Source organism: Excalfactoria chinensis, chromosome Z (genome assembly GCF_039878825.1).
Source record: "Excalfactoria chinensis isolate bCotChi1 chromosome Z, bCotChi1.hap2, whole genome shotgun sequence".
Classification (NCBI taxonomy): domain Eukaryota; kingdom Metazoa; phylum Chordata; class Aves; order Galliformes; family Phasianidae; genus Excalfactoria; species Excalfactoria chinensis.
Window position 1 is genome coordinate 32,357,558 of NC_092857.1, and position 14,040 is coordinate 32,371,597.

Consider the following 14,040-nt stretch of genomic DNA (forward strand, 5'->3'; position numbering starts at 1 on the left):
TAAGTGTGCCTCCTTAGATCATTGCCGCTGTTTTCTTTTCCCTTTCCCTTTTTCCCTTTCTTTTTTGGGCCAGCGGCCCTGCGGGCCAGCTGCCCCCCTTGTCACGGGTGCAGGTAGATTTTCGGTTAACCCATGACACTGTGTTACACAAGGAAGCCATTAGGGTAACAAACAGCTTCACAGAGTGAATTATTGTGTGAAACCCACCATGTCAATAAGCTAGCTACATTTCTCATTAGTGATAGCATATTATATAAACAGAGCATTTTAGACTTACGCAGATTCTCTGGAGTCCGGGGAATTTGTTTCCTTGTCAAAAGTGGGTTAAAATCCAGTGAGCTAATGAGATCATCTAATGCCTTTCCTCTTCCTTCACCACACTGAGGTGATTCAGATGTCACCATTCTTGCAATCTGTAGAATATTACACAAAAGCAAATTCTGAGAAAACACAATTATAACTTCTTTCTTCCATTACCCATGGCTACAAGAAAATCATATTCTCTAAATGACTGGGTTAGTTTGGAGCCTCCTGATTGTTCCGCTATTTACTACTCAGGCTTAAAATGAGCACAGTATCCTACAAACACAAAATTAAGTTATGGAAGCAAAATCAGAATTTGATCAGAAGCTCCCACATGAATCTACCTTTAAAATGAAAAAATACACCCAAAAGATATTTGAGATACTGGTCAAGAATGGTTTAAGCATAAAGGTTAGAGTTCCAAAAATAGAACATTTTAACAGATGACAACTAATTGCTGTCTTTCAGTGAAAGACAGTTTAATTTTCAAGATATGGTGAATATAATCATTCTTCTTATTTAACCCTTAAAATGCCAAAACAATAATCAAATCTTCACCTAAAATTCCCAAGTTCTGTTAAATATTTGAGCCATAGAATTCAGAAATAAAAAGGACTGTTAAATTCTAAATACATGCCATGGTTCAGAAACTAAAGGAGGAAAGGTGTTAAAAATCATAGTACAATTCTTTAGCAAAAGCTATTCACTTTGCAACATCTTAGAAATATTCTGTGCTTTGTTCTATGCTCTCAGGTTGTAGTTAATTAGGTTGTCATCATTCCTAAAACTCAGTAGCATCTGCCTAGCAGGAAAAAAAGAAAAAGAACACCTTTTACACACACATGAAAAGAACTACTTTACAATAACAACTGCAATATTCTGAGCAGATATTTATTAAGAAAAGTGTCATGGTTTTGCAATTTTGTAATTTTGCTATCAGTATTCCACATCATAACATCATGTTAAGCATAGATAATTTTGACGAATCTGCTGCTCACAGAAAGAAGACTACATGTCCCAGGGAGCACCACGGTCAGTCAAATGACCAGGACTATATAATCTCACTTCAGTGCTGGACTCGCTCTCTTGGATCCTGCCAGCCAGGGGGAGAGCCGTGTGGGAGCGTTCCAGCCGTTTTCGCCTAGAGTTACAGTAGGCCTCTCGGTTTCGGGACTCACTCTCTCTTATTTTACTCGATTCGTTAGCTTTAATTCCAATTATATTGTATTATATTGTGTCATTCTGTATTCCGATATAGTATTTAGTAAAATAGTGTGCCTCCTTAAATCGCTGCCGCTGTATTTATTTCCTTTTCCCTGTTTTCTTTTCCTTCTGGGCCAGCGGCCTGCGGGCCGACTGCCCCCCTGTCTTGGGTGCAGGTAGATTTTAGGCTAACCCACGACAGGATTTTGGTGGAGAATGCGGGCAGATTGCCAGCAAAAGTGGGCATAATTTGGGCAAAAAGTGGGCAAATACTGCTTAAGTTGCCGTTTTTCTTCTGCTGTTCTTTTAAGCCCGTAGAGAGAATCCTTGTTACAAGTTTTTTTTTCGTTAAGAAGCTATCTAAGTTTACGTTTTCGCACCTGGGAGCTTGACCTTGAAAGTCCGGGCGGACCGCCAATACCCCGGAATAGTTTACAAACTTTGAGGTCTTGAAATCCAGGCAGACTGCCAACAGCCCGGTATATTTTGTAAACCTTAAGCTCTATTTTGTAAACTTGAGCTCTACTTTTTTTTTGCTATTGAAGGAAAAATGCAATTCCTTGTAAAAATTTTCCTTGAAGGTTTGCTTACCTGGTACAAGTATAAAGAGCGATATACAGCTCCAAAGGGAGCAACAAATTTGACAGAAATGATGGCTTTTGAGCATGCTCCTCGTCGCTTCCTTGAATCCATTATGCAGTTTTTGAATGCCCATTTGATCACACTGTCAATCTCCCTGAACCTGCTGTTGATTATTTTACTTATCGGTATCTGGATTTATAACATTCTGAGGAAGTCTTCCCCAGAACCAGAGAATACTGAATGGCAGGGAGTGTGGAGAGGTTTTGGAGAGATTTTTAAGGGAAAGACATCTTCAGTGTCATGGAGCTTTACTCCTGAACACTTGAAGAATCCCGAAAGTTTGATAGCATATTTGAGACAGGAATGTTGTGGCTCAGGAAGATCTCAGGAGGCACAAATGATTTGGGGCCTGGCTAAAGCTTATCGGGCCTTATTCAATACCATTCCAAAGAGTCTCAGAGCTGAGAGAGAGAGTCTCAAAGCTGAGAGAGAGAGTCTCAGAGCTGAGAGAGAGAGTCTCAGAGCTGAAAAGGCAGAGAGGGAAAAAGTTTTGGAAACTGAGAGAGAGAGTCTCAGAGCTGAAAAGGCAGAGAGGGAAAAAGTTTTGGAAACTGAGAAAGAGAGTCTAAGGGCTGAGAGAAGGAGTCTCAGGGAGACAGTACGAAAGGAGCGAGAGAGTTTCCAGGCCAAGCAGAAGAGCCTCTGGACTGAGAAGGAGAGTCTCCTAGCTGAGAGAAATAACCTCCTACGACAACGAGAGGCACTCTGGTGTGAGAATGAGAGTCTCAGAGTCAAAGGAAGAAATCTCTTACATCAAAGGGACACATATTGGTATGAGGGAGAGGCTCTCCGAAATGAGAAAGGCTCCCTGCAATCCAAACTCAACACTCTCCAGTCTGAGCGCGACACTCTCCGGTCCGAACGTGATGCCCTCCAGTCTGAGCGCGACACTCTCCGGTCCGAACGTGATGCCCTCCAGTCTGAGCGCGACACTCTCTGGTCCGAACGTGATGCCCTCCAGTCCAAACTCAACACTCTCCAGTCCGAGCGCGACACTCTCCAGACTAAGCGCGACATTTCCTGTTCTGAGTACAACGACCTCCAGTCCGAGCATAATGCCCTCCAGTCTGAGCGTAATACTCTCCAATCTGAGCGAGACACCCTCCAGTCCGAGCGCGACACTCTCCGGTCCGAACGTGATGCCCTCCAGTTCAAACTCGACACTCTCCAGTCCGAGCACGATGCCCTCGAGTCCAAACACGACCCTCTCCAGCCCAAGCGTGACATTCTCTGGTCCGAGTACAACGCCCTCCAGTCCGAGCACAACGCCCTCCAGTCCGAGCGTAATACTCTCCGATCCGAGAGAGACGCCCTCCGGTCTGAATATGACGCCCTCCAGTCTGAGCACAACATCCTCCAGTTCGAGCGTAACACCCTCCGATCTGAGCGTGACACCCTCCGGTTCGAGCGCGACAACCTCCAGACTGAGTACGGTGCCATCCTGTTTGATCGTAACTCCCTCCGGAATCACATAGGTGCCCTCCAGTCCATGTATGATACCCTCTAGTCTGAGAGGGACATCCTCGAATCTGAACTGAACGCCCTCAGAGACGGACTCCAACCTAAATTGGAGGGCATTAAAATCAGCCAACCTGATCAACCACAGGGGGCACCAGATTCAATGTTGGTTGCCCCTGTAAGAGGACGAAAAACGAAACGAGTTTCAACTCAGTTAGAACAACCACTGGAGGTAGAAGAGCAGAGGGTGATAGAAGAGCAGGAGGAGGCAGAAGAAAAGAGAAAAGAAAGGGAGGGTGAACTGGAGGAAATAGAGGAAATAGGAGAGGAGGAGCCAAGAATTAGATTTTCTATGCCAGAATTTCTTGCCCCCAAAATTTCAAATGGGGGGTCCTCATCAATACAGTTGCCGCCATCAACACCAAGGACTCCTGGAAGAGCAAGAGGTGAGGAAAAAATCACAACTCTTACTGATCGATCTTTAAAACTGAGTTAAATTCGGGATCTAAGAAAGGACTATGCACGCCAGCCAAAAGAATCTATAGCTGCTTGGTTACTTCGATGTTGGGACAATGGGGCCAACAGTGTGTGGCTCGATGGCAATGAGGCTCGCCAACTGGGTAGCGTTTCCAGGAACTCACGTGTGGATAGAGGTATTGGCACATGCCAAGATGAGTCCTACAACCTCTGGACGAGGATGCTGTTAGCAGTAAAAGAAAGATTTCCCCTTAAACAGGATCTGACACCTGAGGAAAAGAAATGGACTGATATAGAGACCGGTATTCGACATTTGAGAGAACGTGCTGTGGTGGAAATGCTATACAGCCCTAATTTCAGACATGATGATCCCAACCAATTACATGATCCTGAGACAGTCCGTGTTTCACGCCTTATGTGGCGTGCATTTACAAGGACTGCACCAAGAGAGCATGCTAGTGCACTAGCAATAATATATGGCACAGGGGCAAGGGAACCCCCTGTGAGTGAACTGATTGATAAAATTCATGGAATTGAGTTATTTATAAACACTATAGGAGTTTGCATCTCAGCCGTAATTAAAGGGTTAGATAAAGTGGAAAATACAATTAAACGGTTAGATAAAGTGGAAGACACACAGAATGATATTATAGATATGTTGACTACTGTGCCCGATGTTGATGGATCCATGATGGTACAAGATGATGGGGACCAGGATTCCCACGACAACCTATCGGGAAAACTAAACCAAGCAAGATCCTCCCGTCCTGTATCATTGAAGATCTCAACCATAAAAAAGAGACGTCTTCGTGTTGGAGCAAATGACAACAGTAAGGTCATGCGTTTTGCCTTGTTGTTTTTCCTGCGTAGCCAGGGAGAGGATATAAAGAAGTGGAGTAATTCACCCACTTCTGCACTCCAGGCACGAGTGAAAGAATTACAACGCAAGTCAGTCATCAAGGCAGACCCTTCCAGAAGGGGGAAGGCTCCAGTTGCCGCAAGCCGTCGAGGTAACCAATAGAGGGGCCCTGCCCCCAGCCAGGGGGGGGAAAGGGATAATAGAGTATACTGGACTGTGTGGATTAGGTGGCCTGGCACATCTCAACCACAGAAATATAAGGCCCTGGTGGACACTGGCGCACAGTGCACCCTAATGCCCTCCAGTCACCAAGGGACACAATCAATACATATCCATGGAGTGACTGGGGGTTCCCAAGAATTGACTCTATTGGAGGCCGAAATAAGCCTCACTGGTAAAGACTGGCAAAAACATCCTATAGTGACTGGTCCAGAGGCTCCATGTATATTGGGTATCGATTACCTCAGGATGGGATATTTTAAGGATCCCAAGGGGTATCGATGGGCCTTTGGAATAGCTGCTGTTAACACAAACGGTGTTAAGCAGCTGTCAGTTTTACCTGATCTGTCAGATGATCCTTCTGCTGTGGGGTTGCTCCAGGTAAAAGACCAAGAGGTACCAATTGCCACCAAAGTGGTGCACAGACGGCAGTACCGCACCAATAGGGACTCATTGCTTCCCATTCACGAGTTGATTCGTCAACTAGAAAATCAAGGAGTGATTAGCAAAACTCACTCACCTTTTAACAGTCCCATATGGCCAGTGCGTAAAGCCAGTGGAGAATGGAGGCTGACGGTGGATTACCGTGGTCTGAATGAAGTCACACCACCATTGAGTGCTGCTGTACCAGACATGCTAGAACTCCAGTATGAACTGGAGTCAAAAGAAGCCAAGTGGTATGCCACCATTGACATTGCTAATGCCTTCTTTTCCATCCCATTGGCTGCAGAATGTAGGCCACAGTTTGCTTTTACCTGGAGAGGTGTTCAGTACACCTGGAACCGTCTTCCCCAGGGGTGGAAACATAGCCCAACCATTTGCCATGGGTTGATCCAAGCTGTTTTGGAGCAGGGTAATGCTCCTGAGCATTTGCAGTATATTGATGATATTGTCGTGTGGGGTGATACAGCAGCAGAAGTTTTCAAGAAAGGAAAACAAATAATCCAAATTCTTTTGCAAGCTGGTTTTGCCATTAAGCGCAGCAAAGTGAAGGGGCCTGCCCAAGAAATTCAATTCTTAGGTATAAAATGGCAAGATGGGCGTCGTCACATCCCAGCAGATGTGATTGACAAAATCATTGCTATGTCTCCGCCCACCAACAAGACAGAGACCCAGTCTTTCTTGGGAGTAGTGGGTTTTTGGAGAATGCATGTCCCAAACTACAGCCACATTGTGAGCCCCCTCTATCAGGTGACACGGAAGAAGAATAATTTCTCATGGGGTCCTGAACAGCAGCAAGCTTTTGAGCAGATAAAGCAGGAGATAGCCCGTGCCGTGGCCTTGGGGCCAGTACGGACGGGGCAGGATGTAAAAAACATCCTCTACACTGCTGCTGGAGAAAAAGGTCCCACTTGGAGTTTGTGGCAGAGAGCCTCAGGAGAGACCCGAGGTCGACCCCTAGGATTTTGGAGTCGAGCCTATAAGGGATCTGAAGAGCGCTACACTCCAACTGAGAAGGAGATCTTAGCCGTGTATGAGGGGGTTCGGGCTGCTTCTGAAGTAGTTGGTACCGAAGTACAGCTCCTTCTAGCACCTCGCTTGCCAGTAATAAATTGGATGTTTAAAGGACAGGTTCCCTCCACCCATCATGCTACTGATGCCACTTGGAGTAAGTGGATTTCATTAATCACACAACGAGCTCGGATGGGGAAACTCAGCCGTCCTGGAATCCTAGAGGTGATCATGGACTGGCCTGAGGGTAAAAAGTTTGTGACATCACCCGCAGAGGAGATGTCACGTGCTAAAGAGGCCCCACCATACAACGAGCTACCAGAAATGAAAAGAAATTTGCCCTATTCACAGACGGATCATGTCGTATTGTAGGGAAACATCGCAGATGGAAAGCTGCTGTATGGAGTCCCACACGACAAGTTGCAGAGGCCACTGAAAGTAAAGGAGAGTCAAGCCAATTTGCAGAGGTAAAGGCTGTTCAGCTAGCCTTAGAAGTGGCTGAACGGGAGAGGTGGCCGATGCTTCATCTTTATACTGACTCATGGATGGTGGCAAATGCCTTATGGGGGTGGTTGCAGCAGTGGGAACAAGACAACTGGCAACGAAAGGGTAAACCTGTTTGGGCTGCTGAACTGTGGAAAGATATTGCTGCCCGAATAAGGAATATTGTTGTAAAAGTGCGCCATGTAGATGCGCATGTGCCTAAAAGTAAGGCCACTGAAGAACATCAAAACAACCATCAGGTTGATCGAGCTGCCAAGATTGAGGTGGCTCAGATAGACTTGGACTGGCAGAACAAAGGTGAATTATTCCTAGCTCGGTGGGCCCATGAGACGTCGGGTCATCAAGGAAGAGATGCAACATATAAGTGGGCCAGAGACCGAGGGGTGGACTTAACTATGGATGCTATTGCTCAAGTCATTCATGACTGTGAAACATGCGCTATAATTAAACAAGCCAAAAGGATGAGACCTTTTTGGGGGGAAGGGCGATGGCAAAAGTATAAATATGGGGAGGCATGGCAGGTTGATTATATCACCTTGCCACGATCCCGAAATGGTAAACGGTATGTACTCACCATGGTCGAGGCGACCACTGGGTGGCTTGAAACATACGCAGTACCCCATGCTACCGCCCGAAACACCATATTAGGATTGGAAAAGCAAGTCCTGTGGCGGCATGGCACTCCAGAGAGAATTGAATCAGATAATGGAACTCATTTCAAAAATTCCCTTGTAAATACTTGGGCCAAAAATCATGGCATTGAGTGGATTTACCATATTCCCTATCATGCACCGGCGTCTGGTAAAATTGAACGATTCAATGGATTGTTAAAAACTATGTTGAAAGCAATGGGCGGCGGAACATATAAAAATTGGGAAAACCATTTAGCAGAAGCCACCTGGTTGGTCAACACTCGAGGATCTGGTAATCGTGGTGGTCCCAACCAATCCAGCTCCCTACGTACCGTAGAGGGAGATAAGGTTCCTGTAGTACACGTAAAGAGCGTGTTAGGAAAAGCGGTTTGGGTCCTTCCAGCATCTGGAAAGGGAAAACCTCTCCGAGGTACTGTTTTTGCCCAGGGACCTGGATGTACTTGGTGGGTGATGCACAAAAATGGGGATGTTCAATGTGTTCCACAAGGGAATTTGATGCTGGGGGAGTGCAGCCAATAATTTCTTGTATATATAAGTAGAGCCTTAAAGATATATGACGAATGTCCAATTATGGTGCAGGACTTAAGATAGATGGATTAATGTTAAGAAAACATTTTCCGTATACGTAAGCTAGGCATCCTATAAGTAAGTTTTTCCATCTGGGCTCTATATCATGTACTGGCCATGCATGTGTAGAGCACACGTGGAAAGAAGTTTAATTCAAAGGGAATTTGTGGTGGTTGGGAAAGGATGAGTGCACCTTGATGTGGGGGACGCCCCACTAGCACTGCCTTTCCCTTTCACCGCTGTCATATTCCTTTTCTGGCAGTTTTGCCATTTTCCTCAACTTAGTAAATAATAGGGTGTTAAGTTATAAAGTTTTATTTTCAGCCTAAGGATTTGCATGAAAATAGATATAAATTGTTAAGAACATAAGGTTGCTGATTGCTCACAACTATATATGTGTGTGTGTGTGTGTGTAATAAGCATAATGTAATGATGTAGAATAAGGGGTGGAATGTCATGGTTTTGCAATTTTGTAATTTTGCTATCAGTATTCCACATCATAACATCATGTTAAGCATAGATAATTTTGACGAATCTGCTGCTCACAGAAAGAAGACTACATGTCCCAGGGAGCACCACGGTCAGTCAAATGACCAGGACTATATAATCTCACTTCAGTGCTGGACTCGCTCTCTTGGATCCTGCCAGCCAGGGGGAGAGCCGTGTGGGAGCGTTCCAGCCGTTTCGCCTAGAGTTACAGTAGGCCTCTCGGTTTCGGGACTCACTCTCTCTTATTTTACTCGATTCGTTAGCTTTAATTCCAATTATATTGTATTATATTGTGTTATTCTGTATTCTGATATAGTATTTAGTAAAATAGTGTGCCTCCTTAAAGAGAAAGAAAGAAAAAAAAAGAAAACAACAACAAAAAAACTTTTCCTAACCTCTTCTGCCAATTCTTCTCTAGCTTTCTCAAGAATGTCTTCCTTTTTAACAGGTGCATCTGTCGGGGTACCATGACCTTCTGAGTTTTCTGATAAGGCCAACTCATCTTTTCCATCTTCTGAGATCTCTGGAGGCACAGGCTTTTCTTTGCCACTGTATGGTTCAATATGCAAGTCCTAGAGGAATATACAGTAGTTATGAAAAGTTTTAAATTCAAGTCTCAGAAAACTAGCATAAAGGAGATGCTGCACAATTTCTGAGAGCAACGAACTTGGCACTTATATCAACAAGAATATTTCAAGGTTTTAAATTCTAACTAAATACAAATTATTATGATACTTACTTTATTTAAAAAAAAAAAATAGGACATAAGTAGTGGCTACAAAAGGGTATCATTACTGAACACTTTCAACAAACTGTAGTGAATAATAGTACAGTGGACAACTGCGCATACAAATTCACCTTAGGACACAATGTATCTCCTATTTTCACACACAATTTAAAGGAATATCCCAGTCTGACCATCACTCCCAACAAAAATTAAAAAGTTACTTCTGTTTTCACAGGCAGGAAATCTGTGACATACTGTATGCTGTACTAGAAGTCAGAATTAAGTCCTCATACTTCCTATTGCTAGCCTAGCATGTAAGGAAGTTCATGGTAATTAGTTTTCACAGTTTAGGACTGATTCAGAAGAACAGTTATACTACTTTAAGAAAAAAAAAAAATCGCAGAAAAACATACTAAGTCTAGACTTAAAGTAATTTCAAAAGCAAATATTATAGACATTCAATTTATTTGACAGGTCACTTTAGAATAACCTTTTGAGTTAACAGGTCTTCCATCTCAGATCCTTCTGACAACTCTGAATATTGTGCAGAGAGCCTTAAAAAAAAAATAAAAATCAACTTTTAGAGAAAAACAAAACAAGTGGCATACAAGTCCTAGTACACAGCCATTATACATTTGTGTGCCCCGTATCTGTCCGTTACGATTTCCCTCAATTCGTCCCGGTCATCAGAAGGCAATTTTACTATAGGGAGAACACGTGACAACTAGAGCAGATTTAGCCCTATTTGTGTATCAGCCTCCCAGATTTGGTGATTATGTAACTTTTTCCCTTGATTAGGAAAGGAAAAGAGAAGGGGTATTGCTGTATGTTTTGTAAACAAGTCTTCTGTATTATCCTAACAAAGGCAACTGGAAAATTTTCTGCAGACTTGATGATGTACTTTTCCCTAAATATTCATACACACATTGCCTGACTACCAAACATTCAAGTCTTATCATTTCTGATTATTACAGTGTTAATGGCAAAGCTCTAAAAACGTAACATACAGATATCACTTCTTAGAAAGAAAACCTGAAAGTTCAGTACTTACTGCTGAATGTCTTTACAATCAAGAATAGACAATAGTGAATGCTGTAACAAGTCACCAAGAGAAATTCCATTATGCAATTTTGACTTTCATATGCAAGTAAGCTGCTGATGTCAAAGTATGTGGCATCAACATTGTTTTGCTGTGTCAACTCCCTCTCTTCTAGTAGGCAACATTCGAATATTTGTAGGATTTCTATCTTGCGATATCATTATTCAAAAGCTTATTAAACTTTCTGTCACTAACCAAATATCATGTCAAAACCCTTTAGAAAATATTTTAGTCCCGTGTTTTAATCTTTTTCTTTTTCTTTTTTTTTTTTTTTTAATTATAATAAAATACAGAAAAAAGGTGATTTTAGAAGACTCAAGTCTGGGATTTCTTTTGGATTTGTTTGTTTAGGCTATTTTGATTGTTTTTAAACACAGTCGCAAGGTTCCTGGGAATATCTGTTTTCTTATTCTCAGGCTATGTTGAACACACATCTACCATAACCTAGTCTGAGAAGGAGAATTCTCCAGTCTTCCCTTTACCTTCTAAAACTTGAATGAATGTAGTTAAAAAGTTGCAGCTAAAATCTTGCCACTCAGCTGCTGCACACTGTCAGCCAACACTTGCTCCGCCAGTCTCCAGGTGCAGAAAGCCACAATTACTCTACTTTTTACTTACCCCCTCAGGTGGGCATAACAAATAAGAAGAGCACTACGGAAATATTCCACTTATGCTCACAAAACAAGTTTCCATCATTTCCACTGATGACTGTTGTTAGTTTGGGTTTTTTTAAATCAATTTCTTGTTAAAGTCATACCTTCTAGCTGTTGTTAACGGTGAATCAACCATCTTACTTTCCAGTGCCTCAGCATTGTTCTCGTAATTTATCTCACACTCTGCAATATCTAGAAAAGCAAGTCAATGTTTTAGTACTGCTGCTTCTTTTGTTGTTGCTGGGACTTTGTAGGCGATACAAGCAACTCACACCATAGGTGTAGAATATTCACAGGACAGGCTTCTTCAACACTTAAAGAAAAAGAAATCAATATAGCCAGCGTAGGTGAATTTTAATCCATTTGCTCATTAAGCTCCTGCAGACACAGATGCCACTAGCAGCCACCACCCATTTGTGCTGCTCCTGAATGCATGTTCAAGAGGTATGATTCTGTCTGCTCCCCTGAATTAACTACGTTGACAAAATGAAAAGCAATTATTTTAAGTACTCATTCAGAACTAAATTACCAAAGTCTATCAAAGAAATCTACAAACAAAAAGCAGGGAGTCTTAATATTGGTGGTAGTTGGATGGTTGGGCTGGGTGATCTTGGAGGTCTTTTCCAACACTGGTGATTCTATGATTCTATGGTTCTGGGTTCCATGGAAACTTATAACAGTTGACGTGGGGGTGGGGAAGCAGGAAAAGCTTCTCTAGTTCACACACCTGAAAGTGATCCTGGACTTAGACAAAGGTTATCATCTTCACTATTTTCTTCTGCTACTAATGTAGCTTTCGATTCATCCAGACCCTGTCAAAAGAAAAAAATAGAAGTTACCCAAGCAATGAGAAAAAAAGAAACAACTGTGTAACATCAGCAATAAACAGGCAGTTATTTATAGTAGCTTTTTTGCAAATGAAAAGCCAGGCTCAACATGCAGCTTTTGCTCTCTCTGCCAAGGCAAGGATGTAACCTTAGATCTCTTTACAGATGTGTCAGAATGGAACTTCTGCTGTTCATCAAGGAGAGCATCTTAAAGGGGAAAATACAACTCAGTAGATGTCCAGTGAAAGCTCAGTTTCTACAGCAGAGGGAAAAAGAATTATTTGTGCTGTCTTGTGTAGTTTCACGCACTACATCAAATGAAGTCACATCAGCTGTCATTAAGCTGAATATATTTTCTTCACAAAGAAGAAAAACTACTTCAGAAAGCAATTTCTGCTATATTGTGTCCACTATCCATGAAGTTCAACAAAGATGTACAGCATTATACTGCAATGGAAAAGACCAGCGTAGATGTACCTCACCTTCAATCCTTCCCCAGCATCAGAAGAACGGAACACTACTTACTAAATTCTGCCTGTAGAGTGAAAGCCAGCCAGGAGAATTTTCCCAGTTCATTATCCACTCTTTCTGTGCTTTAGAATTTGATTCATTCAAAATTAAGTACTGCTTTTCTATTCTTACTCTGCAAAGGAAGAAACATCATTATGTTGGAAGAAAAATTCTGTGTAAAAACTGAGATAGTCACCCCTTATCCTACAAAACCTCTGACATGCAACAACTTATTCACACATTTGTGGTTGCACTAAAATCTAACAGAAATTCACAACCTAAAGAACAGCTGCTGCGTTGTCTTTATGTTTCCTTATGATGGAGGAACTACACTCAAATACATGCCTAAACTTTCCCTGACTCAGTTTCAGATCAAACTTTGCAATGTCAGAATTTATTAATTTAACACTAAAAAAACAGATCAGCTAATTAACCAGGAGCCCTAAAATATCCATAAAGCAAGGGCAAAAAACTGAAGTTACTTAACAACAGATTTCAGCTTAAAAATTATTCAGATGGATCAAGACAAACACGAATTTGTCAAAGGCAAAAGAAAAACAATCCAATTTACACATTCTCACTATAAGCAATTATTTTTAGAAAAAACTCAAGGATGACATGATTCTCACAATAAACAACAGAGAACTAGACAAAAATTCCAGAGAATTACCTCGCTGCTTCCAAACGTAGTAGTATATATTGTAACTTTATCTTATCCACAAAGGGCTGCAAGTAGTTTTCCAAGTCAAACCGATAGCGTTCATCTCTTAAAATTCTTAAGGCTTCATTTAATAGTTGAATGACTGTTAAAAAATTCAGTTTTTCATCTTCATATAAATTTCCAATGCACACCTTGAAATATTGCAAGCAAAAGGAAAATGTATTACTGAACAGTAACAACACATCAGTATCAAGAAGTTACAACTTCTGTATTCACAGCAAGGATAATGTTTGCACTGTGATTCAAAGTTTGCACTTCGATTCAGTTCTGACAGTTTCATTTAAAAAAAAAAAAAAAGAAAGAAAAAAAAGGAAAGAATCCACACCTCTGATTTAAGGCTCAGACTGGTTTTCTTGGTTAGCAGTGTGAACTAAGAATGCTTCAATTAATTAAATTATTCCAGTTAAACACTGCCGAAAAGATAAACAGGCCTGCAAAACAGATCAATCGCCAGTATAGTTGCCTCAGTTACTACAGATGATGAATAGCGGGACCCTGCCCTCAGTTTGGAGGGGTAAAGGGGTAACAGTTTATTGGACTGTATGAATTTGATGGCCTGGCACACCAGAACCTCAGAAATATAAGGCACTGGTGGATACCAGTGCACAGTGCACTCTAATGCCCTCGAGTCATGAAGGGTCAGAATCAATCCATATTTCTGGAGTAACTGGGGGCTC

At 42.1% G+C, this 14,040-nt stretch overlaps 1 protein-coding gene and 1 non-coding gene across 2 annotated transcripts in view; both read right to left on the minus strand.

Moving 5' to 3' along the window:
- HAUS6 (HAUS augmin like complex subunit 6) overlaps positions 1 to 14,040 on the minus strand; it is a 31,120-nt gene that overhangs the window by 6,920 nt on the left and 10,160 nt on the right. Inside the window, exons 9-15 of the mRNA XM_072359534.1 lie at positions 13,313 to 13,494; positions 12,658 to 12,775; positions 12,033 to 12,117; positions 11,410 to 11,497; positions 10,044 to 10,107; positions 9,222 to 9,398; positions 278 to 413 (exon numbers count right to left, since the gene is read on the minus strand). Of these exons, the coding sequence (XP_072215635.1) occupies positions 278 to 413; positions 9,222 to 9,398; positions 10,044 to 10,107; positions 11,410 to 11,497; positions 12,033 to 12,117; positions 12,658 to 12,775; positions 13,313 to 13,494 (850 nt within the window). The remainder of the gene's footprint in view (positions 1 to 277; positions 414 to 9,221; positions 9,399 to 10,043; positions 10,108 to 11,409; positions 11,498 to 12,032; positions 12,118 to 12,657; positions 12,776 to 13,312; positions 13,495 to 14,040) is intronic.
- LOC140264686 (small Cajal body-specific RNA 8) lies at positions 10,187 to 10,316 on the minus strand. The gene has a single exon (XR_011906075.1).